We start from the raw sequence: 27721 nt of genomic DNA, 5'->3' as shown, positions 1-27721 counted from the left end.
CGATCTCTCAGTCCACAGCACGTAGACCCGACACGAGCAGGAGTACCACATCAATTGGTTGGATCTGAACGCCATCTGGCTAGCACTCGAAGCATTCCTCTCACTTCTCAGGGGCAAGGTTGTCCTCATCCAGACAGATCACTCGATTAGCATGTTCTATATCAACAAGCAGGGAGGCACCAGATCCCCTCCACTGTGCAGACTGGCAGTCAGCATGTGGGAGTGGGCCCTGGAAAAATGACATCTACCTCACGGCAGTCCACCTTTCGGGGGAATCCAACCTGGAGCTGGACAGGCTCAGCAGGTTGGGAGCAGACGACTACGAGTGGCAACTAAATGACCTAGTTATTCAGATCATCTTCAACGGATGGGGTCTCTCCCAGGTAGATCTCTTTGCCATCTGGCACAACAAGAAGTGCCCTCAGGTTGCCTCCTGGCAGGGACAGGGCCCCAGCTCCCTGGGAAACGCATTTCAGATTCAGTGGGACGACATGACAGTGTATGCCTTCCCACCAACTCTGCTGATTCTCAGAGTGATTTGCAAGATAGTCTCGCCAGCTCGACAACATTCTAATAGCTCCATTATGGCCGGCCAGGCCATGGTTCTCAGAGCTGCTCAGCCTCTCAGAGATGCCACTGATTCACCTCCCGACGGACCCAGCACATCTTCTGTCGCAGCAGGGGGCAGAGTCATCCACCCGCACCACAGAAACTAGTCCTCACATCGTGGTTCCTGAGCAAGTAACGCTAAGGCACCTCAACCAGGCTAATCCGGAGATCATACAGGGTGCAAGGAGCAAGACTACCAGGGCCCATTATAAAAGTAAATGGACCAGGTTCTGCCACTGGGCAAACTCCAAGGAAATCGACCCCCCTGGCATGTACATCGCCCACTCAGGCCTGCAGGTGGACACCTTTCGCACTTACCTCGCAGCCATCAGGGCTTACAGGAACTCGGAGGAGGAGGGTGTCTTCTCCTACTCCAATCCGATTGTCAAGAAACACTTGACGGGGCTCGCAAGGCTCTACCTGCCCGTCAAGAGGCCACACCGCGTGTGGGACCTGAACATAGTCTTGGGCGCCCTGGCGCACAAAACATTTGAGCCAATTGCGTCCGTGAACATCCGGCTGGTCACCATTAAGACGGCCTTACTAGTCGGCATTACCTCGGCTCGCAGAGTCTGCATAATCCAGGCGCCTCGGAACCACATATTACCTTTCACAGGGACAAAGTAGTCCTGCAGACACACCCAGCATTTCTGCCTAAGGTGCTGTCTGCTTTCCATTTGAATGAGGAAATGGTCCTTCCTACGTTTTTTGCCGATCCGAAGGACAAGACGCGGAGAGTTCTGCACTGCCTGGATGTCAGGCGTGCCCTGCAATTCTACCTAGAGAGGACCAAGGGTGTCCGCAAGTCAGACGCCCCGTTTGTCTCTTTTGGAGGTGCAAGACCAGGCTGCCAAGCTTCCAAGGCCTCCATATCCTGCTGGATGGTCTCGGCCATCAAATAAGCATACGAGGGGCAGCACAAGCGGCTTCCGGCAAAACATGCATGCCCACGCAGTCAGGGCCAAGGCAATTGCCATCGCATTCCAGCGCCATGTCCCTTGGCAAGTCATAAGCAGGACGGCCACATGGGCCACACCCTCTGCTTTTTGCAAGCATTACTGTTTGGATGCCGGCTCTAGATCTGATGCGGCTTTCGGACAGGTGGTTCTCAGGAACCTGTTTGCTTAAGGAGGGTCTCCTCTCCACCCTGGGGCTACATTAAGTTGTAATTGCCCATGCAGTATGGAGGAAAGGGGACGGGACGTGAGAGTAATTATAAGTTTCTCACCGTAGTGACTAAAGTCCTTAATCCCCTTTCCTCCATATGTCCCACCATCCTCCTCCGTAGTAATACTCGTGTCATTAGGCAATGTTAAATCTATTGTCGATGCATCTATGGTGACTGAGGTGTGGCGCTGTTAGGGAGAATTCTCTTATAAGGCTAATTTCCCAAACCTAGTGATTCCCCCAGCAGCTTTGACTTGTTATGTGCTTATGGGCTATGGGTTTCCTTTTTACTCCATAGGGTATCATCTGTTTTTCTGCATGTGTGGTACACCGCATCCTCAGTGCAGTACCACAGGGGTGTCACAGTGATCCCCAAACATAGACTCCATACCCTGGGACTGACTACTGTCTCCCAGGGCATGTAAAGTCACCATTGGCTTTACTAGTTCAAAATTGTGAACAGAACCAGTACAAACCATCATATTGTGGAAGTACTGGTAAGGGGTAATTCAATTGCCCCTGGGTCTGTTTTCGAGGGGGCACTGTCCAGTCCCCCCTCGTCGAGTTTCTGGCTGGTGGCAGTGGTTAACACGCGAAATATTCCTTAGGAATATTCTCTATGGGATTTTCCCATTGTTTTTAAACGCACCACTTTTTGGTGCAATGTTAAAGATACCGCCGATTTATTTATTTAATATTAAATTCCCGGTTGGGTCTTTTTGCCAGAACTCAAACCTAAAATGGCGTTTGTGTTCGTCTCTGTAACTCTGACCCACGTCGAGCCCTTTGTTCCACTTTTTGGCGGGCTTCTCCACATCTGAATCTGAAGAGGGACGAAGCTGAGCCATCTGCAAAGACGACACCACTGGTGAAGCCCTGCTGCAGCCACCTCACCACTTTCCCGACGACAAGAGAAGATCTTCTGCTGGACGAGTCTTCTTCCTCTGAGCTGGTGGGACCAACCAGTTCACCCTTTTCGCCTTCCAAAGACGGCCCTTGGTCGAATCTCCTGTGCCAAGCACCCCGGCGGCCGGATAGCCAAGCTCACTACTTTTGACCGCGAATAAAAGGACCGCACCTTTTAATCGGGAACTCTGCAGCTGGTTTCATCCCTGTGCAGTGCAAAACTCCAAGTTTCCTCCTCGACGAGATCCTCTCTTCCCCTGGTCGGAACGATGAACTGCAACCACTGCCAGGAACAACTGCCCCCACTGGAGCTTCCTTTCTCTTTAAGGTACTGTCCTGCCTGGCCTCCCTTTCTACAGATTGCTAAAGGTGACCCTTAAATCCTTGGCTTCTATACTGGGTTGGCTCCAGACCTCTAACTACATCTTTTGAACCGCCCCAACCTCTTTTTGAACACTCTGCAAAGACTTTCAGTGCACTTTAAACCGTGTGCTCCTGGGCACATTTCGCTTTGCTCCATTTAAAGTGGGCCTGGCCTATGGACTTTGGCTCTACAGTATAACCTGCCTTTCTCCCCTTGCTCTGAACTCTTAAAAGTGTTGGGAACTGTTTTATTTTATGCTCTGCCTTTTTCTCTCCCTTTAACTACACTATTGGAGTGCCATCTAAGTTAAGCGCTCACTTCTGTCTTAACAAATACTTGTGCTTTAACCCTGACTTGTCTGATAGTTATCAAGGGAGGTGTGTATACTTACCTGACTGTGTTTTAGATTACTTTTCATTGAAAGGGCTAGTGTATTACCTAAAGTGTGTTTTAAATAAATAATTATATACTTTTTATACAAAAGCTCTGGTCAGTGTTTGTTTGCTCTACTGTGTTTTGACCCTATTGTGTATACTCTGCATACTGCCCTACTCTTCTTGAGAGAGGTCTGACTGCTCAGCCACAGCTACCAGGTAGATCTGGGTGGTGCAGACTGCTACCAATTGGGTTTACTGCTGCTCCTGTAGTCTTAATCTTTTTGCAGTGTTCCCCAAGGGAACTGCACAGGATTCTGCCTAACAGGCGCCAGAGGGCGGAGTCAGGGCAGCGCATGCTCCCAGGGCTGCAACCGTGTGCGCCTCTAAATTTAAAGGGAAGAAGGTTTTTTTTCTGGTGAAAAAGGTTCTGTCTCCCGTCCCTTGGAAGGGACGACCGTGCAGTATGGAGCAAAGAGGACTGTCACTACGGTGCGTAACTTATAATTACTTTCTTGTCAGAAAGAAGTTAGGAGGGTGAAGACCCATTCTAGACTGAAGACGCCTCAACAAATTCATGAACCCCAAAAATTCAGGATGGTCACGTTGCAGCAAATGCTCGACCAACTGGAGGAAGGAGTTTTCCTGGTGACCCACGACTTGGGAGATGCTTACTTCCACCTCCCCATTCATCGCAAACACCAGAAGTTCCTGCATTTTGTCGTTCAGGGAAGACATTACCAGTTCAAAGCCCTGCCATTCGGCCTGAAATCGCCCCCAAGGGTGTTCACCAAGTGCTTGGCTCCGGTGCCATTGCACCTGCGTCGCAAAGGAATCCACGTCTATCCTTACCTAGATGATTGACTAATCCGAGCCCACTCTCACATGCTGGCAATCCAGCACACTGTGGAGACCATCCAGACACTAACTTCTTCGGGATTATCGATAAATTATCGGAAATCCTGCATTGCGCCATCTCCGGAACACTCTATTCCTGGGTTCCCACCTCAACACACTCTCGTGTCTAGCGACCACTTTGGACGAAAGAGTGAAGACCATACTGGGAAAGGTCTAACGGCTATCGGCAGCTTCCGTTGCAACAGTCCCTGCTGGGGATGATGTCCTCCTGCATCCATCTGGTTCCCTTTTGCAGACTACAGATGAGGCCCATTTAAGAGTTTTTGGATGCTAGATGGCAGTAAGTCAATAGGGCATGGAACAACAAGATCGCCCTCAATCGGGCATTCCATCAGGCCCTGCAATGGTTGTCGATTTGCCAGCATCTCTCACAGGGTGCTCTCTTTCAGATCCCCGTATATCAGGCGACGGTCACGACCAACACTTCTCTGAAGGGTTGGGGAGCACACACAGGACATTCTTATGCCAGAGTTATCTGGCTCCCGGTAGAGGAGGAGTTGCACATCAATGTCCTGGAACTACAGGCAGTTTCCTGGGCTGTCCAGTCTTTACAGCCTCCGCTCCAGGGGAAGGTGGTGCAGGTCTTCATGGACAACACTCCCGCCATGTTTTACATCCGGAAACAGGACGGGATGCACTCCCCCGCTCGCTCTGGAGGCGCTGAAACTGTGGCACTGGGACATTGCCCAAAGTATGTTTCTCATCCCATTTCACCTGGCAGACGTTCAGAACACTATTGCAGACTCTCTCAGCAGGGAGCTGAGGTCCTGCCACGAATGGGAGCTCCAGCAAGCTCAAGTGTCTTGTCTCCAATGAGTGGGGTCTTCCTCAACACATTCTCTTAGCGACAACTACCAACGCCAAGTGTCAGAGGTTTGCCAACAAGTATCCTCAGCCAAGGAGTTTGGGTGATGCCTTCCCATTCCCTTGGGAAGGCCTCTTCCTATACGCATTCTTGACGATTCCTGTTGCTATGAGTCATCAACACACTCGGGCGTTGCCTCTGCAAGATGATCGTCATTGTACCGGTGTGGCCCAGCCAGATCTGGTACTCAGACCTTCTCCATCTGTTGGTGGTTCCAGCCATCAAACTGCCTCCACTTCCAGACCGACTCTCCATAGAAGGGGGGAGGGGGTCAATCCTGCAACACAATCCAGCCTGGCTCCTGCAGCGCTAGAGTTTTCCTTTGTAATGCAAGAATATTCTAGCCAAGGCCAGAGACCTAATTAAGGGTCTATGCAGATACAGCCACATCACCCGGGCCCTCATCGACCTTGACTGGCTTCCCACTGCATGCACAAATCACCGTCAAGTCTTGCTGCATCATCTATAAGGCAGTCGTCCTCAAGTCACCCAGCTGCCTCACCGAGAAACTCAGCATCTCTGGCGCACAGCGCACCACCAGAAGCCCAGGACATGTGCACACTTGAAATACGCTGCTGCAAAAAGGAAAGGACCAGAAAACGTTTCTATGTTCATTCATCCCCAATTTATTTTTGCAGCTTTTTATGCCAAAGAAATCACTTTTTTTTATTTATTTGGTGGTGGGGGGGGAGAATCCCCCTTCTATTATTTATTCCCTATACACCACCCTCCTTACCCCTTATATGCCTTCCCCCATATTTTTTTTTCTGCAAATCATTTTCAGCAAAATGTGGTGCAAAACCAAAACGGGCGATGAATGAACATCATACCCAGAAAACAAGCCTTCTCTGCCTATGCCCCAAGACTTTGGAACCTCCTCCCGTCTGCATCAGACTCACCCCACGCTCCTACAATTCAGAGATGAACTCGAGATCCACCTCTTCAAGGAGTCTCTCCTCCTCCACACCTAGGCCATCACATCACCCTTCACGCCACCTGACTCGCTAGATGCCGCCCGCCCCTCTCCTCCACCCAGTACAGCTGTACCCCTCCTCTGTGCCCCTCTTAATCCTATCCCCTGCTGTACATCTGTTCTGTTTGTTACCTCTGAAAAGCACTCCCTTAGGCATCTGTACTTTTGTATACCTCTGTAAAGCGCTGCGCTATGTATCTGTAATGTTGTATATCTCTGTAAAGCGCTCTGTTGCTTCTTGAAGCTAGGTCCACTCTCAATAAATACCATAATAATAATGGTAGGGCATTAGAATCTACTGAGACGCCAGGTGGTGTTGAGCTGTGCACTCAGCTAAATATTCATTTTCACTTCCAAGTGTGCGCCATCACCGATGGACTGTTGTATTGTTCCTCATGAAACCCCATGGAATCTTTTTATCAATATATTCATTGTGAGAATAGATTTGATATCATTTTGTCTCAAACTTCCAGGAATGCTTATAGTGGGATTATACATTCTCTATTGTTTATCGCTTTAGATTGTATGGTTGCATGTATTGTTAGTTGGTGGGCAAACCCAATAATGACCGCATTGTGGCTCTTTCTGTTCTGGGCAAAGCCACTATGAGGATATCTTGAGACATGCACATTTCTGGTGCTAAAGCCTAGTTTATTGTGACAACTTTTTTGCTTCTCTTATTTTATCCGTTAACTTACTCCATTTGGGTTCTCCCTGGAATTCTTTTCAAGTTTGAATGTTGATGAAACCTCATGGGCGCTGAATACTATTTTCATCACCAGAAGCTCTGCTGCTCAATGGGTGGTGGTCGATTTGAGCCACCACCTCCCCCAGGGCTCGAAGTGTCTAGTACTTCTATGTAATAAGCTATTGCTAGCATAATATGATGAGAATAATTATTATTGGGTGAGTTACTTTTTTTTTCCTCATAGCGTTGGGGACGCTAGAAGGAAAGTAACAAGGGAACACTAAGGAAGCCGCCATTTCTCTTAATGAAGAATAAGGCGGCCTGTACCTGAGGTGAAGCACCTGTCGGGCGTGTACTTCTGGGTGAACAGCAGGGCCACAGCCTTGCCCCTCTGTACGCACCGTCTCCCCTTATGAATTTCCAAAGTATTGTGTAGCTGATTAAGGCAGTCTGTAAACATCTCTTCTCTTAAATAGTCTTCCTCCAACTTTTCTCTAGTTGTATGTTCAATATTGAGAATGGTGGAGAAAAGTATGAAGAGAATAGCATGACCCCTTAAAGTTCAAAGAATTGCTCAAAAGTGGGTACCACCAGCCCCCCCCCACTTAAGGTTTTGTGGGTGATCAGTTGTATTTTAGTGGTGTGCTATTCTAGGTTCAGAGTGTGTGTACAGTGGTGATATGTAATCATTAAAGCCATCCACCTTCTACAGTTTTCTTTTTTTAACTTTTCAATGTAATGTATGGGTAAAGATTCTGATTGGTTCTGATTCTGATTGGTTGTGGCTAACATTAAGAACAAGCACTTTGATTATCCAGCTTGTACAAAAAAAGCCTCAATTTACAAGATCTCGCCCTTTCCCTCAACTTTAGTACTAGTCATCGATCCGACAAAAGTGAATTCAGCATAGGAGAAGAAATCGAGGAAGATTTTTCAGTTGAAATTGAGGACTTCAATGGTAGTGATAACGTAAGCTACATTTTATTAATTTACAATTCACAAAGTCCAATTTTAGTATTTTTGTTTGAACTATGCCCTTTAATTGAATAATGCTTATTTATTTGCTACTTGAAATCATATAGGAAATGTGTATTGCAAAATATGCTGATAAAATTGGGACCATACACACCGTATGGTTGACAATTGATAATTCACTTTCCTGTAGACTCTGTAAAAGATGGACACCTTCTAATCTGAAAGCACATGGCTTTAGCCCACTAAAAGGGAAACCAGGATACAATGCCGATTTGTGTGTTACACTTAACTTCGGAAATAATGATGGAAAGGCCATTACCTCCACATCCACTCTTCCTCGTCACAGTACTTACCTCATGAGGCACCCGCCTCCGACACAGGACCTTCTTCTATTTCTTCTTATTTCTATAACTCCTCCCCCAGACCCACGTCACTTAGTTTTAATTTTTCCTGCCTACGGCAGGTTGGGCTTGTTTTTTCTTCCCGGCGCGGGGCGCTGGGGAGCTCCGAATGCTGGCCCCCTGGTGGGGCTGTGTGGCGGGGCCTTCGGCTCCTTCAGGTGTGGCAAGACTCCTGGGTTCCCTGCGGGGCTTGGGACCCGGTTGAGTCAGGCTGCCTTGCCTGGTTTCTGCTGGGCTTTGGCCAGCGCAGGGCATCGTGGCCCGGGTTCTGGGAGAACGGACCCGGGTTAAGGTAAGGAGAAGAGGGGCATGTTTTTCCTGTTGCATGGCCATGCTGCATGGGCGGCTGTGCACGGATTGGCAGCTCCTTTTTCTTGTTTGAGCCACGTGCTCCGGAGGAGGGTGGGCTCCTCCTCTGGTGCTGCAGGCATGTTGCAATAGGAATTAATTGATGTTGTTCCTATTGGTTGTTGTTCTTTCTGGCCTCTATTTGAATGTGGGAGAGGCACGTTAGCAATTGTTTGTATGTGGAGCCTTGGTTCGGTGTACAGGGGTCTTTGGTGAAGCAGGCTTCCTTGGTCACTGTTTTTGAGCTTACTCAACATGGGAAAACATTCTGCAAAGAGCAGGCATCTGGTCCTGTCTTCTTCTTCTTCGTCTTCCTCTTCTCCTGATTTACACAGAAAGAGAAAGAAGAAGGCTAAGCATTTTTCCCTGACCAGAAAGGAGTTGAAGAAGCTGCTTAAGCATCGTAGAGGAGTCGCACACGTGCTCATGGACACAAGCGCAGGCGTCTGTCTTCCTCATCCTCCTCTTCTTCTGGCGCTGAGTCATCGGCCTCTTCTTGTTCCTCTTCGGCTGATGCTGAAGGGAGTATCTGGACAGAGAGGGAGTGGAGGAGGTGCTGGCTCAAGTTGGGGATTGCATGGGATTTTCAGAGCCCCTGGTGCCGGTGGAGGGGGCCAACCCTTCTATTCGCCAGTATAGGCATGCACCTAGGAAGGGGTTGCCATTGGTTTCCGATATCCGGGAAAAAATCCTCCGGGAATGGCATGACCCGGAGAAGATTGCAATGCCCCGCTTCATGTCCAAACTTTACCCTTTGAAGGGCGAGACTTTGCTGTCTGATCCAGTTGAGGTCGACGATATCCTTGCCAGCCTGGTGGGTCGCTCCTCTATGTCGGCCGAGGAGGCGGCCGTCCGGGATCCAGTGGACCGCCGAGTTAATTCCGGCCTTAAGAAGGTTCATGCAGGGGCGCATCTGGCCCTTCGAGCAAATATCTATGGTGCCTACACAGCTGAAACAGTGTTGAATGGTTTCAGGGAGTTGAAAAAGGCTGTCAATGAAGGCTCTGATTGTGCCCCTTTGCTTACAGACATGCAGAGACAGGTTGAGTTTTTGGCCGATCTGGCTTTTGATGGGGTGCGTGGTTCAGCCATGGCCATGGGGGCTGGTATATCTGCCCGGAGGCATTTGCACCTAAGGGACTGGAAGACTGATGGGTCTCAGAAGGCGGCTGCCCTGAAACTTCCTTTCACTGGGTCCAGGCTTTTTGGTGATTGCCTTGAGGATAAGGTGCACAAAGTTTTTAGGGCGGACAAACATGATGACAAACTTCGACGCAAGCCTCCTTCAACGGCCAAGAAATCTTCCTCTGGGGCTGGTCCAGTGACCAGCAGGTCTTTTCCTGGCTCCTCATCACATTCTTTTAGGAGAGCTAGGGGGGGTCGGGGTCCTCCACGCTCTTCACGTCCTGGGCCGGCACCTAAGTCCTGACGGTTTGGAATTGCCGGTGGGCGGGCGGCTCCGGAAGTTTTTTCCAGTATGGGAAAGGTGGTGTTCCGACTCATGGGTTCTGGACACAGTACATTGGGGGTATCGAGTGCATTTCCTGTCTCCTCCTGTCCAGCATTGCATGGTTCGGACTGTGGTTCCCAGGTCTCGGCTCAAGAGGTTGGCCATGGACGCCGCGCTCTCCGAATTAGTGTTGAAGGCGGCCATCATGCCTGTTCCTCTCCCTGTGCAGGGTCAGGGGTTCTACTCATGGGTGTTCCTGGTCCCCAAACCTTTGGGGAAGTACCGTCTAATTCTGTACCTCAAAGCCCTGAACTGCTTCGTCCAAAACGAACACTTCAAGATGGAGACTTTACAGAACATTCTTCCGATGTTATTAAAGGGGGATTGGATGACATCTCTGGATCTCCAGGACGCTTATTACCATGTGGCTCTCCGTCCCTGGCACATGCAGTTCTTCCGCTTTGCAGTGGGATCCCGACATTTTCAGTTCAGGGTGCTCCCGTTCGGACTGCAATCTGCCCCCAGAGTTTTCACCAAGCTGGTGGCTCCCCTGGTGGCGCACTTACATCTGCGGGGCATTCAGATATTTCCCTACCTGGACGATTGGTTGATCAAAGCGTCCTGCCGGCAGACTGTCATTTCTCATCTCCGATTGGTCTGCCAGGCATTGCAGGACTGGGGTTTCCTGGTGAACTGGCAGAAGTCCCAACTGGAGGCTTCTCAGGATCTAGTTTTCATTGGTGCACAGGTTTGCACAGGATGGGGAAGGTGTTCCTGTCCCTGGAGAGGGTCCGTCGCTTGCTGACTGTTCTGGGCAGGGTTCTCGGGAGGCAGTATGTCCCGGCCCGCCTATTGCTGAAATTGCAGGGGCACATGGTTTGCGTGTTTCTAGTTCCCTGGGCCCGTCTTCATCTATGCCCCCTGGTGTCCTACCTTCTCTCCCACTGGCTCCCTTCATCTCAAGCTTTCGAGGCTTTGATTCCGGTGTCTCTGGCGCTGCGGGTCTCCCTGCAGTGGTGGTTGAGGGTTCCGAAACTACGGGCTGGGGTGTCCCTGATCATTCCTCCTGTGACCACACTTACTACCGACGCCAGTGGAAGGGGCTGGGGAGCTACGTTGGGAGTCCTCTCTGCTCAGGGGTTGTGGGATCCGGAAGAGAGCCATCGGACATTCAATTGGCGAGAGTTGTGTGCCATTCTCCGGGCTCTGGTGTACTTCAGGAGGTTGCTGATGGGCCGGGCAGTTTTGGTCCAGACGGACAATACGACAGCTTTGGCTTACGTCAACCGCCAAGGGGGTTCCGGCCGCTCCTTGAATGCCCTGGCAGCTCAGATAGGTGCTTGGGGGGAATCACATCTGGTGTCCCTGGTGGCTTCACATATCAGGGGGGTGGACAATGTTCAGGCGGATCTACTCAGCGGCCGGTGTCCCTCCTCGGTGGAACTGGTCCTCTCGACCCAGGTTTTTGCAGAAATCTGTGTCAGGTTCGGGACCCCTATTCTGGACCTGTTTGCCTCTCCAGCCTCAGCAAAAGTGTCATGATCTCTGCTTCCAAAAGGTCAGGGTTTTCCCAACTCCCTTGGAAGCAGATCCATAACCCAGGTTCCGAGTGCCAACCAGTCCCAATTGGGACCTTTTGGACCCAGTCCTGGCGCCAGTGGGACCAGGCTCATAAATATGCCCAGTCCCAGCGCTGGAAGCTCATAATGCTTGGGTGGACTTACCTGCAGCAGACCATGCTGCTTACTTGCATGCCAGTTGAGCCTCTGATCCTCTTCTGTTTGGAACTACTTTTCCTGTTGGGTGGGGCAGGAGCCACTCCCTAGATTCAGAACACTGGAACTCTTCTGGAAAGCAGGAACTCTTTTCTTACCTAGGCGTGGCTGTGGAAGGAGACACCTAAGCACTACAGGAGGCTATTTAAACCACACCCGATGGATGAATCTTGCTTTGCGTTATTCTGCATCCTCTGCAGCAGAACGCTCATCGTGTCTTCTGCATCTGATCCTGGGCCTAAGGAAAAAGGCTTACCATCCTGAATCCAGTCTTCAGCAACACCTATAAAGACAAGAAAGAACAGGTTAGCATTACGGTCTTCAGTGACAGCTCTTCACTTACCTGGTCCATCGGCTGTCACCAACGCCTCGCGCTGCATTCCGGCATCTGAAAGACAAAGGCTTACCTACTCTTCGTGCGCTCCGGAGGTCTTCACACTGCATTCCGGCATCTGAAAGACAAAAGCTTACCAACTCTTCACACGCTCCGGAGGCCTTCGGCGCTGCATCCCGCATCTGAAAGACAAAACAAGGTGCGTTTAAAGACATTGGGGAACTTTAATACTCACGTGCCATTACTCCTTTCCACATCTAACCCAGTGGGTATTCCGGCACCCTGTAGCCGCTCCGAACTTGTACCTGCAAAATAAAAAGACAGTTAGAGCGCATCGTGAAGCAGGCAACAAGCGCTTACTTGCGTGCTTCCAGGCGCTTCTATTCATCACACGGGCTCCATCTTCAACTCACTTCAGCCCGTCATCCGCCATCGCCGGAACCCTGCAAAACAAGAGACATCATTACTAAAGACTTTAAAGACATTAGAATTACTTGAAACTTACCGTTCGTGCAGTAAACGACGGACAGCAGTCCTCTGAAGTCAAGAGGCCTGCTCCCCTTATCCAGTGAAGAAACTGGTTACAGCACCCTGCCCCGAGGCAGATGGAGAGCACGGCGTTCACTTACCTAAGGTGAGAGCGTTAACCTTTGGGGTTCTACAGGAGAAGAGAAAGGGAAGAAGAGAGAGACATTCAATAACCCAGTTCCTTAATCCCATATTTTCTATCTGCAGACATCTTACCCTTCGAGTCAGACATACAGTGCACAGAGGTCCAGCCCAAAGAGCCAGCCGCGTGTTACACATCACCTTTGAAGATACGGTATACGCCCAGTCAAGACCGGCGCCTCTACGGGAATCAGGTGAGCGTTACAGAACGCAAAGCCTACCACAAAACTCCTGTCCAGGCGCTATGGAAACCTCGGATACCGACCAGCTAGCCCAGTTACTTGGGGAACTAAGGGAAGAAGTGCATGCAGCCCGTCAGGAAACGAACGCTCTAAGAAGGGAACTGATTATTTCCAAGGAGCGAACAGATGATCTCGCTAGACAATTGCTACAGTCACAAGCCGGACAGACCCCGTTACCCGCATCTGGGGGAAATCTTCCTTCTACATCCTCTATGAATCCAGTGCAGATCAACCTACCTGGGAATGTAACTCTGGCTCCGCCCGAACGATTTTCTGGTGACCCAAAGAGGTTTGCAGTATTTATCAATCAGTGCCGGTTGCATTTCTTATGCCGGCCAGCAGCCTTTCCAACTGATCAAGCTAAAGCAGCTTTTGTGCTTTCGTACCTTAGTGGCAATGTGGCAGACTGGTCGATCCCTCTAGTAAATCAAGATGATCCGGTCCTCCATGATTTTCAAGCTTTTCAGCTCAGTATGGAAAAACTGTTCGCAAGACATTCACAGGGGCAGGCCTTGGACAATGAGCTTCTTTCGTTGCGACAAGGTAATCAAGACCTTTTGGCTTATATTGCGTCTTTCAACAGACTGATAGTGGAAACTCAATGGCCTGAGGACAAAAGGATTACGCTGTTTTATAGAGGTCTACGTGGAGAGCTCAAAGATGTGTTAGCCCAAGTAGTGAATCCCCCACAAGATTGTTCGGACTATATAGACTTAGTCGTTCAAATAGATCACAGACTGCAGAACAGGAAGGCCGATCGTTCCAAGTTTGATGCTCGAGTATTTTCCAAACCGCCAACTCCTTCCAAAGGAGTAGACTCCGGGGAACCCATGCAAATAGGGGGTCTGAAAGGTCCTCTAACACAAAAGGAGCGGGAAAGGAGAAAACAGTTGCAATTATGCCTCTATTGCGGAAACTCAGGGCACCTTCTTCGAGACTGTCCGGTGAAACCTGCCAAGAAGGCAGTAGGAGCTGCAGTTACCAAAGTTACAAACTCTGAGCAGGGAAACGACCTCGCCCGACAAGAATAGAGGTCCTCTTGCCGAGCGTGAAAACCAGTTCCGTGACCTCGCATTTCGTGATACCTATGGTCCTCATTAGCCCTGATAATCCGGATCGATTACATGCAATTGAAGCTTACGTCGACAGCGGTGCCATCGGCAATTATGTGGATCATGAAATGGTTTTGAGGATGAATCTAACTCTTTGTCCCAAGGCTGTAAAGGACGTCATTACTACGGTGGATGGTACGGAGATAGCCTCCAGGCCAGTAACGCATACCACTCAAGAGGTGACGCTAGTAAGTCAAGATGGACACCATGAGAAGATCGTGTTCGATGTGATCAAGGCCCCTCAGTTTCAGATTATTCTAGGAATACCTTGGTTAGAGAAACACAATCCTCTGATCGATTGGCGAGCAAGAACGGTCCAGTTTCCAGAATGTGTCTCTACTTGTCACCCTCCACCTGGTGTTGCACTGGCAGCAATTTCTTCAGAGACTCCCCAGTTACCTCCCGAATACCTTGAATACCAAGATGTTTTCCGGAAGGATCAGGCTAACTCTCTACCTCCTCATAGGTCTTATGACTGCCAGATAGACCTGATACCTGGATCTTCTACACCTTGTAGTAGAATTTATGCCCTCACCGAGCCTGAGAACCTTCACCTTCGACAATACCTGGATCAATACCTGGCAAATGGGTTTATTCGTCCTTCCAAGTCCCCTGCTTCTTCAGCTTTGTTCTTCGTTCCAAAAAAGGAAGGAGACCTTAGAACTTGTATAGATTATCGCTCCCTGAACCAGATCACCGTTAAGAATAGATATCCGTTACCTTTGATCCCTGAACTCCTGGACCAAGTCAGAAAAGCATGCATATATACAAAGCTGGATCTTAGAGGAGCTTACCACTTGGTACGAGTAAAAGGGGGCGATGAATGGAAGACGGCCTTCCGCACCAAGTATGGGCTATTTGAATATCAGGTCATGCCCTTCGGACTTTGCAATGCCCCGGCCGCCTTTCAATATTTTATGAACGATGTCCTCAGAGAGCTCATAGATGTGTGTGTTGTTGTTTACATTGACGACATCCTCGTTTATTCTTCATCGGAATCTGAACATCGGAAACACGTGAAAATGGTCCTCGAAAGATTGCGTCAACACAAACTTTTCGCTAAGTTGGAAAAATGTGTTTTCAACGTGACTGAAGTTGAATTCTTGGGATTCATATTATCACCTGGCGGAGTGCGTATGGATTCAAAGAAGGTCGATGCAGTTCTCAAATGGCCATCACCATCCTCCGTAAAAGGTGTGCAAAGCATGTTAGGCTTCGCTAACTTTTACCGCAGGTTTATCCCCGAATTCTCTCGAATAGTCCGGCCCATCACTGCCTTGTTAAAGAAAAACAAACGTTTTGAATGGTCTACCGAGGCGGAACAAGCTTTCCAGGATTTGAAGACTAAATTTATCTCTGCACCAATCTTAAAACACCCTCGCCCCGAACTCCCCTACATCGTGGAAACTGATGCTTCAAGCCTTGCCATGGGGGCAGTTCTATCACAAAAGGACCCGGTAACCAATCAGTTGCATCCCGTGGCATTTTGGTCCCACAAATTCTCGCCTCCTGAAATCAATTACACGATTACTGACAAGGAACTTCTGGCTATCAAGTCTGCCTTTAAGGCTTGGCGGCATTATCTGCTGGGGGCCCGACACACCGTTACTGTGATTACGGATCACCGAAACCTGCAATATTTGAAAACCGCAAAAGCCCAATCCTCTAGACAACTCCGTTGGGCACTATTCTTTGCCGAGTTTGACTTCATAATTACCTATCGACCTGGTACAAAGAACGGTAAAGCTGATGCCCTTTCTCGGATGGGAGTGGAAGAACACTTGATCAACCCTAAACCTGTACCAATCATTCCCGAACAAAGAATTCTGGGTGTAATCGCCACAGAATCCATTCCATAGAGGAAGTTAAGGATAAAGCCAGGCAACTTGTAACTCCAACAGACATACAGAATTGGCATCTGCAGGGAAAGGACTTTGCAGTAAAGGACAACTTATTGTATTTCCAAGAACGATTATACCTACCCAGCACAGATTTACAGAAAAAAGTAATCTCTTGTTATCACGATTCTTTAATGGAAGGACATCCCGGTATGGCCAAGACCTCAGAAAAGATCAAGCGCTACTTCTGGTGGCCGTCTTGGAAAAAAGATATCAGAGACTTTATAATGTCCTGTGGAGTATGCGCCCAAAACAAGAGTCAAAAGGAAAGACCAGCAGGCCTCTTACACCCTATTGACATCCCACCTCGCCCTTGGCATACGCTTTCTATGGACTTCATCACCGATTTACCTCCATGCTCCGGATACAATACGATTCTAGTAATCATGGACTTATTCTCCAAGATGGCGCATTTCATTCCGCTCAAAGGCTTGCCAACAGCAGCAACTCTGGCCCGAGAATTTCTCAAAAACATTGTCCGACTGCACGGTTTTCCTTCGGTTCTAATTTCGGATCGAGGTAGTCAATTTATTTCTCATTTTTGGCGAAGTTGCTGTCGGTCGGCTCAAATTGATGTGAGACTATCGACCAGTCACCACCCTCAGACCGACGGACAAACCGAGAGGACCAATCAAACTCTGGAACAGTATTTACGCTGCATGCTGCAACAAACTGAAAAAACTTGGAAAGACATCCTTTGGATAGCCGAATATGCCTACAATAACTCTGTCCATTCGGGAACGGGGCAAACCCCGTTTTTTCTTTTGTACGGCAGTCACCCTCGAACCTCAGAGTTGGATCCCCTCCAAGATCTTGAAACACCAGCAGTAGACTACCTGCATTCTACAATCACCCAAGCCTTTAAGGAAGCTGTTTCTCACCTTCAAAGGGCTAAAGAACAATACAAGAAAGGAGCAGATCAACATCGGAAGGAAGCCCCTCAATATCAAGTAGGGGATCAAGTCTGGTTATCCACCAAATATCTACCTCTAAAAGGGCCACGCACATTCAACCCAAGATACCTTGGTCCCTATTCCATCACTACCATAGTAAACCCAGTAGCGGTCAAGTTGGACTTGCCCCCGCACATGAAGATACATCCGGTCTTCCACGTCTCTCTATTAAAACCTGTGCAACCTCAAACCCGATTAACTAAATCTCCAAAACCTATCCTAGTTGATGGAGAACTCGAGTTTGAAGTCAAAAGCATTCTGGACTCCAAGATCTCCAAATCTAAACTATTTTACCTAATTGACTGGAAAGGCTACGGCCCCCAAGAGAGATCCTGGGAACCTGCTGAATATGTCCACGCTCCTCGCCTAATCAAAAGATTTCACCGAATATTTCCTGACAAGCCAAAACCCCCGGAGAAGCCCGGTTTGGGAGGGGCCTTGAGGGGGGGTACTGTCATGATCTCTGCTTCCAAAAGGTCAGGGTTTTCCCAACTCCCTTGGAAGCAGATCCATAACCCAGGTTCCGAGTGCCAACCAGTCCCAATCGGGACCTTTTGGACCCAGTCCTGGCGCCAGTGGCACCAGGCTCATAAATATGCCCAGTCCCAGCGCTGGAAGCGCCGGGCTCATAATGCTTGGGTGGACTTGCCTGCAGCAGACCATGCTGCTTACTTGCCTGCCAGTTGAGCCTCTGATCCTCTTCTGTTTGGAACTACTTTTCCTGTTGGGTGGGGCAGGAGCCACTCCCTAGATTCAGAACACTGGAACTCTTCTGGAAAGCAGGAACTCTTTTCTTACCTAGGCGTGGCTGTGGAAGGAGATACCTAAGCACTACAGGAGGCTATTTAAACCACACCCGATGGATGAATCTTGCTTTGCGTTATTCTGCATCCTCTGCAGCAGAACGCTCATCGTGTCTTCTGCATCTATTCCTGGGCCTAAGGAAAAAGGCTTACCATCCTGAATCCAGTCTTCAGCAACACCTATAAAGACAAGAAAGAACAGGTTAGCATTACGGTCTTCAGTGACAGCTCTTCACTTACCTGGTCCATCGGCTGTCACCAACGCCTCGCGCTGCATTCCGGCATCTGAAAGACAAAGGCTTACCTACTCTTCGTGCGCTCCGGAGGTCTTCACACTGCATTCCGGCATCTGAAAGACAAAAGCTTACCTACTCTTCGCACGCTCCAGAGGCCTTCGGCGCTGCATCCCGCATCTGAAAGACAAAACAAGGTGCGTTTAAAGACATTGGGGAACTTTAATACTCACGTGCCATTACTCCTTTCCACATCTAACCCAGTGGGTATTCCGGCACCCTGTAGCCGCTCCGAACTTGTACCTGCAAAATAAAAAGACAGTTAGAGCGCATCGTGAAGCAGGCAACAAGAGCTTACTTACGTGCTTCCAGGCGCTTCTATTCATCACACGGGCTCCATCTTCAACTCACTTCAGCCCGTCATCCGCCATCGCCAGAACCCTGCAAAACAGGAGACATCATTACTAAAGACTTTAAAGACATTAGAATTACTTGAAACTTACCGTTCGTGCAGTAAACGACGGACAGCAGTCCTCTGAAGTCAAGAGGCCTGCTCCCCTTATCCAGTGAAGAAACTGGTTACAGCACCCTGCCCCGAGGCAGATGGAGAGCACGGCGTTCACTTACCTAAGGTGAGAGCGTTAACCTTTGGGGTTCTACAGGAGAAGAGAAAGGGAAGAAGAGAGAGACATTCAATAACCCAGTTCCTTAATCCCATATTTTCTATCTGCAGACATCTTACCCTTCGAGTCAGACATACAGTGCACAGAGGTCCAGCCCAAAGAGCCAGCCGCGTGTTACACATCACCTTTGAAGATACGGTATACGCCCAGTCAAGACCGGCGCCTCTACGGGAATCAGGTGAGCGTTACAAAAAGTTCCCCTCTTCTGCTCTCGTTTTCAGACAGAGGGTGCGTGGGGGGTGGACGCCCTCTCTGTGCAGTGGCCTCAGGGTCTCCTTTATGCTTTTCCACCTATTCCTCTTCTGCCTCGGGTGGTTCAGCGCATCAGAATATCCAGGGTGACTGTATTGTTGTTCGCTCCGTACTGGCCCCGCCGGAGTTGGTTCCCCTCTGTTGGAGCTTCGGTGCCAGGAGCCTTGGCTGGTTCCGAAGTGGCCTTGTCCCCTTCTGGGGGAGCTACGGTTGGGGGTCCGCCAGATACAATGGGCAGTGTGGATATTGCACGGGCTAGGCTGATATCTCAGGGGTTTTCTGGTCCTGTGGTGGATTCCATAATGAATGCTCTTAGACCCTCCACTCTGAAGGCTTACGGCAGACATTGGAGCCATTTCCGGGACTGGTGTGGGCGGTCTGGGATTCCCCCCCTGCGTTCTGGCCTCCCCGCTATCCTTCAATTCCTCCGGGATGGGTTTGACAAGGGCCTGGCGGTTTCCACGCTTCGCTCTCAGTGGGCCTCCATAAAATTCCTTTTGGGGGACTCTGATGGGCACTTGGATGGGGAGGTGTTGGTGGGGAAGTTGCTCAGGGGTTTTTCTTCTTCCCGTCCTTGTACTTATAAGGGGCTTCCTCCTTGGGATCTCCCTCTTGTCTTAAAGTTTCTTCAAGGGCCTCCCTTTGAGCCCATTTCCGAAATTGATATGAAACATCTGACGCTGAAGACTGCTTTTCTGATTGCCATAACTTCTGCCCGTAGGCTTGGGGAGATTGGGGCTCTGTTATGTCACCCCCCTTTCCTGAGGGTTCTGCCGGACTCGGTGGTGCTGAGGTGTGATCCGAAGTTTCTCCCTAAAGTTGTTTCTCGTTTTCACACCTCTCAGGATCTGGTTCTCGCTGCCTTTTTTCAAAATCCGCAAACGCCAGAGGGCTTGGCATAACATTGATGTGCGGCGGGCGGTGTTGGAGTACTTGGCTAGAACTGCCCCTTTCCGCCGCTCTGACAGTCTTCTGATTACTTTTGGCCCGGCTGGGCGTAAGGCATCTGTAGTGTCCATTAGCCGATGGATCCGTCTTGTGGTCTCCATGGCCTATGTGGCTTCGGGCCTGCCTGTGCCTGCGCACGTTCAGGGGCGGTCCACCAGAGGTTTGGCGGCCTCATGGGCCGATGCTAGGGGGGTTTCTCTACAGGAGATATGTAGAGCTGCCATTTGGGCTGATCAGAGCACCTTCATCAACCACTATAGGTTGAATGTCTCCCACTCGGGGGTTGGTTCCTTCGGGGTTGGAGTTTTGTCTGTGGGGATGTAAAATTGGAGTTATTAAAGGTGTGTGTTTCTGCACTGTTTTGACTCTGTGTCTCATTGGGACCTTTTTCCCCGTTTGTTGCTTTGGTATACCTCATGAGGTAAGTACTGGGACGAGGAAGAGTGGACGTGGAGGTAATGTTCTGATTTCTTACCGGTAATCTTCATTACTCCTAGTCCTACTCTTCCTCGTCACAGCACTGACGACCCTCCTCACCCTCCCTGCGGGGAAGGTCCCATGCTACGGCTTGGTAATATAAAACTAAGTGACGTGGGTGTGGGGGAGGAGTTATAGAAATAAGAAGAAATAGAAGAAGGTCCTGTGTCGGAGGCGGGTGCCTCATGAGGTAAGTACTGTGACGAGGAACAGTAGGACTAGGAGTAATGAAGATTACCGGTAAGTAATCAGAACATTACCATGGTTCTCGGTATTTCTTAATCGACCAAATTCCTACCAACTTTTCTCCAATTCAGTAGCCGACATGCATTGATTTATGCGAATGGATGTTTGATTTGAAAAATCTGATTGTAGTTAGCCTGACCTTACTTTGGGCTATTAGCATTTTGCATTTAGGAATTAAATTTTTTCAGTCATTTGCCGTTTGTGATGTTTCTTTTAAATTCATTGGGAGAGGGGATTGTTGTGTTCATATTAGCTTGGCAGGAGTTAGTTTACATACATTTCATATTTCCATCACCTTAGTTAGCGTTCTGCTCTCACGACGGGTCCTGCTCGTGTTGCGAGCAAAGCGCTATTAAAACTACACTACCCAGCAGTTGTGGCGTACTTGAGCCACTCAGTGGGTGCGTGTGACCGGTTCGCTTCTCGGACTCGTTGGTGGCATCATTGTGGTTTGGTTACACTATAGTTGTTTCCATGAGTTGAGCTATTCCTTTTCCCTAAAATGTTTAAGTATACCATACCTGCTTTAATCTCTCTGCTGCAGATGCTGTGTCTGCTTTATAAACAACGCATTTGTCACGTTTAAAACCGTTTGAGGAAGGCAATACTGTATTATTACAAAAGTGCTGCTTTTTCAAACTGCTCACTTATATTTTTAGGGAATTAAACACTTGCTTGTTTCCGCTTTATTGAAGGGTGTTAACAGATTCTCTTGGTGGCTGACTAGTATCCTTTTAACTATCGATTTGTAATACTTATTTATTGCACCCAAACTGAAGATATATTCTGAATGACATCTTGTTGTGAACTCATTGCTGCTATTCAAAGGAATCGTCGTACAAGACTAGCAACAGTACTACTGCACGACTGCCCACTGGGCCATGCGACTCATTTATGTTCCACCTAAGTCTGAACAGCTACTTTTAGGACTAGATCAAGACTGCGACTGTTCTTCAGCCTGTATTTAGCTGATGTAGATATGAAATGCATCAAAAAAGTATACATGGAAAATGAGGTCTTTCCCCTACCTTTTTAAGGGGTCAGCCCTCTAAGCAGAGTACTCCGTTAATATTAAAAACAGTTTTATTAAACCCGCGTTCATTAGTGCATCATGCTACTGAACTGTCTGTTTTTATGCTTGAGTCAAAGGCTGACTTTAATGCCATCACAGAAACATAGCTTCAGAAGGCAGCACTACATGCTACTCAGATTGCTATCATTGGAGGATATCATATTTTACATTCTGATAGTGTTGGACTGAGAGGAGGTGGTGTGATGTTGATTTACAGGGAACATCTGAAGATATTTAAGTCCAGTGTTCCAGAATTGAATCATTGTGCATCTATGCTACTCAAATTGACCCTGTATCCGACAACCACACTTAGTATTATTGTACTTTATTGACCCCCCATTGTTGACTCTGCACTTTGAGGAACAATTGATAGCCTATCTTGGAGCTGTCTTCAAACCACTTGTGCCTTTTGTGATACTCAGAGATTTTAATGTATGGGCTAATGACCCTTTAGATCAAGATGCTTCCTCATTTCTGAATACTTTTGAGTTTAGCACATAGTGGGGGTCAGGGGGAGTCCTTGATTGGATTGTGACAAAATATCAGGCAATCTCGGCTTTCATGCCCTATTACTATAGATAATTCTCTGTGAATAAAATCGATCCCATCTAGGAATACCCAGAAAGATAAACATGAGGCGTTTGAACTGCTGGTTATTACCCAGTTATCAATTCAGCATTCCTCTGGCTGATTTTCAATATGGTGCCATTACATGTTACGTCTCAAAAGAAGACAGTGTAACAACTGGTTTACACTTGATGTCCTAGCAGTCAGAAAAGTTAAACGTATGGCTGAACATAGTTGTAGGTAGCATCCTTCCAACTCTACTCTCAAGGTCTATAAGGCTGCAGTAAAGAGCTTTAAGGCAATCATTCTTTTTTTCCAATAAGTTTTTATTAACCGTTTTCCATTGAAACAGATAAACGTAGAAAAACCAGTAACAAGAAAAAAATAATAAACAACCCCTCACCTCCCTCTTCTCCTTCCCTCCCCTTCCCCACCAAGATTCTACAGGTTCGCTGGGCGATCAAGTTCGACAAATAGGAAAAAAATAAAATGGCAACCACTCCTCAAATTAACAGATCTGATTCGTCCTGTTGGCGAACTATGCCCAATAGTTCAATCGCTTTGGGGCACCAGGCACGGCGGGCTCCCGCCTGTAAGAAGGACAGCAAGCCGGCCCATTCCGAATAGAACCGCATGTGCGCCCCCTGGATCACATAGGCAAGCCACTCCATTGCCACTAGTGCTCACAATTTCGCAACCCACTCATGTTCCTGTGGAGGGTCCCTTGAATTCCACTTTCTGGCCAGGACCAATGCAGCCGACATCAACATTATCACAACATTATCACATAGAGTTTGCGGTCCGCTTTGGTGTACAAGGTGGGAAGCATCACATTGAGGCCCAGTAAGTCCCGCCCCCTACCTCCAGCCTGCAAGGGACCCAACACCTGAGCTATCGCCCACCAGACTAAAGACCAAAATACATCAAGTTTCGGATATTCCCACCAGATGTGAGCCCAGGATCCCACTTCGCCACACTCCCTCCAACAATACTGTGAAAACGTGGGATACCTCTTATTTAACTTAGACGGGGTACAGTGCCATCTCAGCAGAAGCTTCAGCCAAATCTCCCGGATTTTAATGGACCTGGTGAGTTTCGGGATGTGGGACCACAACCTGAGCCACTCTTGTTCCTCTATGACAGACCCTAAATCTTTCTCCCACTTAGTCATGCAAGTCCTAGAGTGTAGTGGCTCTTCCCTTTTTATGAGTTTGTAAAGGGACGAGACCACCCCCCTGACCCCCGAGTCTGTGTCTAAATACTTTTCAAATTGGGCAAGGGAGCGTGAGCCTGCCTGCCTCAAGGACGAATGGGAAATCCAGTGCCTGAAATGGAGATACGAAAATCTCTTATTCTCCCCCACTCCAAATTCTTTCTTGCATTGCTCAAAGCTTTTCACCTCCCCCTCCACCAACATATCGCGCAACATCCTGCATCCCCCAGAAAACCACGGGTCAAAACTCTGGGCGAAAGTGGCCGCAGGAGTGAATTGCGGGTTACCATGAAGGGGTGAATAAGGGGAAGGGAAGGTGGTGATCCGGGCTCTACGGACAGCTTGATCCCATGCATCACCTGTCGTCGATGTTATTGCACTACAGTACATTCTGTGTGGCCTATCCTGCCTCGGCAGCCATAAAGCGCCTTCCAGGTCTGTACCCACTACCGTTCTGTCCATCGGTCTCCACACCTTGCCCCTGTCATTCCTCTGCCAGTCCCTAATGACCCTGAGATGCGCTGCCAAATAGTACGCTCGAAAATCCGGCTTCCCCACACCCCCCACTCACCTGTCAGACAAAGCTTTCATAATTGAAGCCGCCACCCGCGGCCGCTTTCCATTCGAAACAAATCGGTTGGTTATTTTTTGCAGAGCCCTGAAGAAGGAGGCAGGAACTTGGATCGGTAAGACTACGAAATGATACAGGAGCCGAGGCAGGATTGACATCTTTAATGTATTAATTCTACCCAACCACAAGATCTCCAGGGGGCCCCAATCCACCATCTTAGATTACACCTTCTGAAGGAGCGGGGGATAGTTTGCTGCATACAGCTGGTCCACATTCTTGGTCAGATATATCCCCAGGTACTTTCGCGAGGAGTCTACCCATCTGCATTTGTACGCCTTCACCAGGTCCTGAGTTGCAGAAGGCGACAGGGTCAGGGGGAGAGCTTCAGACTTGTGGGCATTGACTTTTAGGCCAGCCACCTGACCCAGTCTGTGCAACTCTCTACCCACCGCCTGCAGAGATATGATCGGGCAGGTTAATAAGAGGATCATATCATCGGCGAAGGCCGCGATCTTGTGGATCTCGCCACCGAATGGGATACCTTTGATGTCATCGGCCTCTCCTACCGTTTCCAAAAACGGTTCCAAGTGGAGGGCATAGAGGAGCGGCGACATCGGACAGCCCTGCCTCGTACCCCTTCCCACTCGTATCGGTACGGAGACCTGGCCATTTACCGCCAGACGAATAACAGGGTTTTGATAATTAGCCTTAATCCGCGCAATAAAGCCGGGTCCAAATCGCGTTCGACCCAAGACCGCAAAGAGGAACGCCCACTCAACCCGATCGAAAGCCTTCTCTGCGTCAATTGCCAAGAGAAGAGCCGGGATATTCTTTTTCTGGGACTTTTCAACCAGGTGCGCCAAACGTCTGACATTATCTGAGGTTTGTCTACCCCTTATGAAACCCGACTGATCGGTATGGATTAGTTTGGGGAGGATGGATTCTAGATGGTTGACCAAGACTTTAGTATGGATTTTAGCGTCAACATTCATCAATGCTATGGGATGGTAGGACGCGCAGTCAGTCGGATCCTTACCCTGTTTGTGAATCAAGATCACTTTGGCTTCATTCATGGAGCTGGGGAGTTGTCCGGAGGATCCTATACGAATAAATAATTTAGTGAGGATGGGAATCAGCATCTCCTTGTGGGTCTTGTAGAATTCAGAAAGATACCCGCCAGGGCCTGGGGCTTTACCCAACGGGAGGTTGTTAATGACCCTCTTCACTTCATCTGGCGTTATCTCGACTTCCAGCGCGTCTCTATCAAATTGCGATGACCGTCGAACGCCAATATCCCGAAGATACGCCTCCTGGTACACGGTCTCTGGGTAACTTGAACTATAAAGGTCGGCGTAGAATTTGGTAAATGCGCCCTCTATAGCTGAATGCGACTTAAGCAAAACCCCTCCCTCGCCCTTTATTTTTAGTATGGTTTTATCCCAGGCCTCTTTTAGCAACTTTCTGGCCAATAAGTGGTCCGCTTTGTTGCCTTTGGCATAGAACCTCTGCCGCTGGTGGAGAAGATTCCGTTCGACAGCTCTGGTTTGTATGAGGTTCAACTGACCACGGAGCGCTCTGTACTCCAGCCTTAGCTCCCTTTCCCTCCTGGCCTTGATAGCGATGATCCTGCCCCTAATTGTGGCCTTCAAGGCGTCCCACCAAATCTGAGGGGTTGAATCCTCCCATTTATTGTGAATAGAGTACTCCCCCCACCTCCTCCTCTATCTCCCTAACTAAGAGAGGGTCCCTAAACAGCAGGGCCGGGTATCTCCATTTCCAAATGGCAGGAGGACCCCTAGGCACCATCAACGACAAGGCGAGTGGGGCGTGGTCCCCCAAGGCGAATGCGCCCACCTCCAATGCCAGCGTCCTTCCCAACAGTGGTTTCGAGATCCACACATAATCTATCCGCAAATGTGACCTATGAGCATGCGAATAGAAAGTGTACCCCTCAGCCTGCCCATAGAGTTCGCACCACGTATCTACTAGGGCCAGATCGCGCATTTTCCTCAACAAGTCCCCTGACGGCCCCCCCTGTTCGTCCCACGACGAAGAGCTCCTATCTTTAGAGGGGTCCCAAGCTAAATTAAAATCACCCATTAGGAGGATGTTCCCCCCAGCAAATTTCCCCAGACGTGTGAGTGATTTTTGTATAAAAGCATCCTGTGCCTGATTGGGCGCATATAGGGTTGCCACCGTGTAGGACTCCCCCCTTCCCCTCTAGCAACACTGCGAGATACCAACCTTGATTATCCTTCTGGATGTCCTTAATAGTCAGACCTGACCCACATCGTATAGCTATTAAACCCCCCCCCCCTTCTTACATGTCTGTGTAGCCTGAACCAGCCTTGAGTAACCCCAAAATCTAATCCTGTAAGAGTCTTTTGTCTGCACATGGGTCTCCTGTAACGCCACTAGCTGGGGCTGTTCCCGCTTAAGAAAGCGCTCAACCTTTCTCCTCTTAACTTGGGAATTAAGCCCGTTCACATTTAGGGAAAGAAACTTTAGAACGTTACCATTGGCCATCCGCCCATTTCATATGAATTTTATGAGTCTCAGCTGACCTTCTAGCCCGTGTCCCATTTGTTGCCTGCACCATAGCTCCTGCCATGAGCCCCTGTTTGGGCTACCCAACTCTGACCGGTGAATCTTGAACCTCTCCCACCTCCCCTTCCCCCCCCCTCCCTTCTAGGCGGGATTGACTGGCCCTCAGCCCCCCTCGTACAGTGACCACGAGAGCCGACCCCAATAACAAACCCAGAAACAACCAATGCGGGAAATCCCAATCCCATTCCAAGACCCATAATCTCTCCCTTCCCCAAACCTGCAGCTTGATACAGAATAAACACACAGCCCATCCACAGCCCTTGACCAGCTTCCATTAGTGCCCTCCCTGTACTCTATTCTATGCTTGAGACAGCCATAGGACAACTATGTTGCAGCTGAGGGGTTATTCCTCCCCGACGAGTCTCCCTGAGCCCCGTCACCAGCGGGGTGCCTGGGGGTGGAGTCCGAAGCTTTCTTCCATCCTCTCCGGCGCCTAGTCGTGGACCACTCCCATGGCTTGCGTGGAGACTGTTGCACCTGCTCTCCCCGCAAAGGGGGTGAGGACTGCTCTTCCAGGCTCAGTAAGGCCAAGCCCTGGTCGCAGGTCGTAATCTTATGTTGGGAGCCCTGCCAGGCGAAAGACAAACCAAATGGGTGGGCCCATCTATAGCGAATCTGTTGTGATCTGAGGGAGGACAGGACAGGACCCATCCGTCTCCTCTTCATAAGCGTAATCTTCGCCAGGTCCTGATAGAGTGAGATTTCATGGCCATTATACGTGATTCGAGCGTTCTTCCTCGCTTTCTCGATAACTCTCTCCTTCGCTGCATAGCTGTGGAAGGCTACCAACACATCAAGTGGTCTGGATCCGGGTTCCAATCTTCGCGGGCCCACCCTTTGGACCCTGTCAAACTGCATGTCGGGGTCTGAGGTAGCCTCCAGCAGGTCCACAAATATTCCTTTCAGCACTGCCGGCAGATCCTGGTCCTGAATATCCTCCGACAGTGATTTAACTCTGATATTCGCCCTTCTTGACCTGTTCTCCAGGTCTTCTGCTTGCAACTCCAGGTTTTGTGTGGCCACCGCCA

General features: G+C 49.2%; 1 protein-coding gene across 8 annotated transcripts in view; it reads left to right on the top strand.

Moving 5' to 3' along the window:
• The window catches only part of CEP43 (centrosomal protein 43), an 816584-nt gene that overhangs the window by 694669 nt on the left and 94194 nt on the right, over window positions 1–27721 (top strand). For all 8 annotated transcript variants that reach the window (XM_069606648.1, XM_069606650.1, XM_069606649.1 and 5 more), the window contains one exon: window positions 7737–7833. In XM_069606648.1, coding sequence (XP_069462749.1) covers window positions 7737–7833 — 97 coding nt within the window. The remainder of the gene's footprint in view (window positions 1–7736; window positions 7834–27721) is intronic.

Source organism: Ambystoma mexicanum, chromosome 4p, assembly GCF_040938575.1.
Source record: "Ambystoma mexicanum isolate Mex_15411 chromosome 4p, UKY_AmexF1_1, whole genome shotgun sequence".
In the NCBI taxonomy this organism is placed as follows: domain Eukaryota; kingdom Metazoa; phylum Chordata; class Amphibia; order Caudata; family Ambystomatidae; genus Ambystoma; species Ambystoma mexicanum.
The sequence above is the reverse complement of the archived record's forward strand: the minus strand, read 5'-3'. Positions and strand labels throughout refer to the sequence as shown.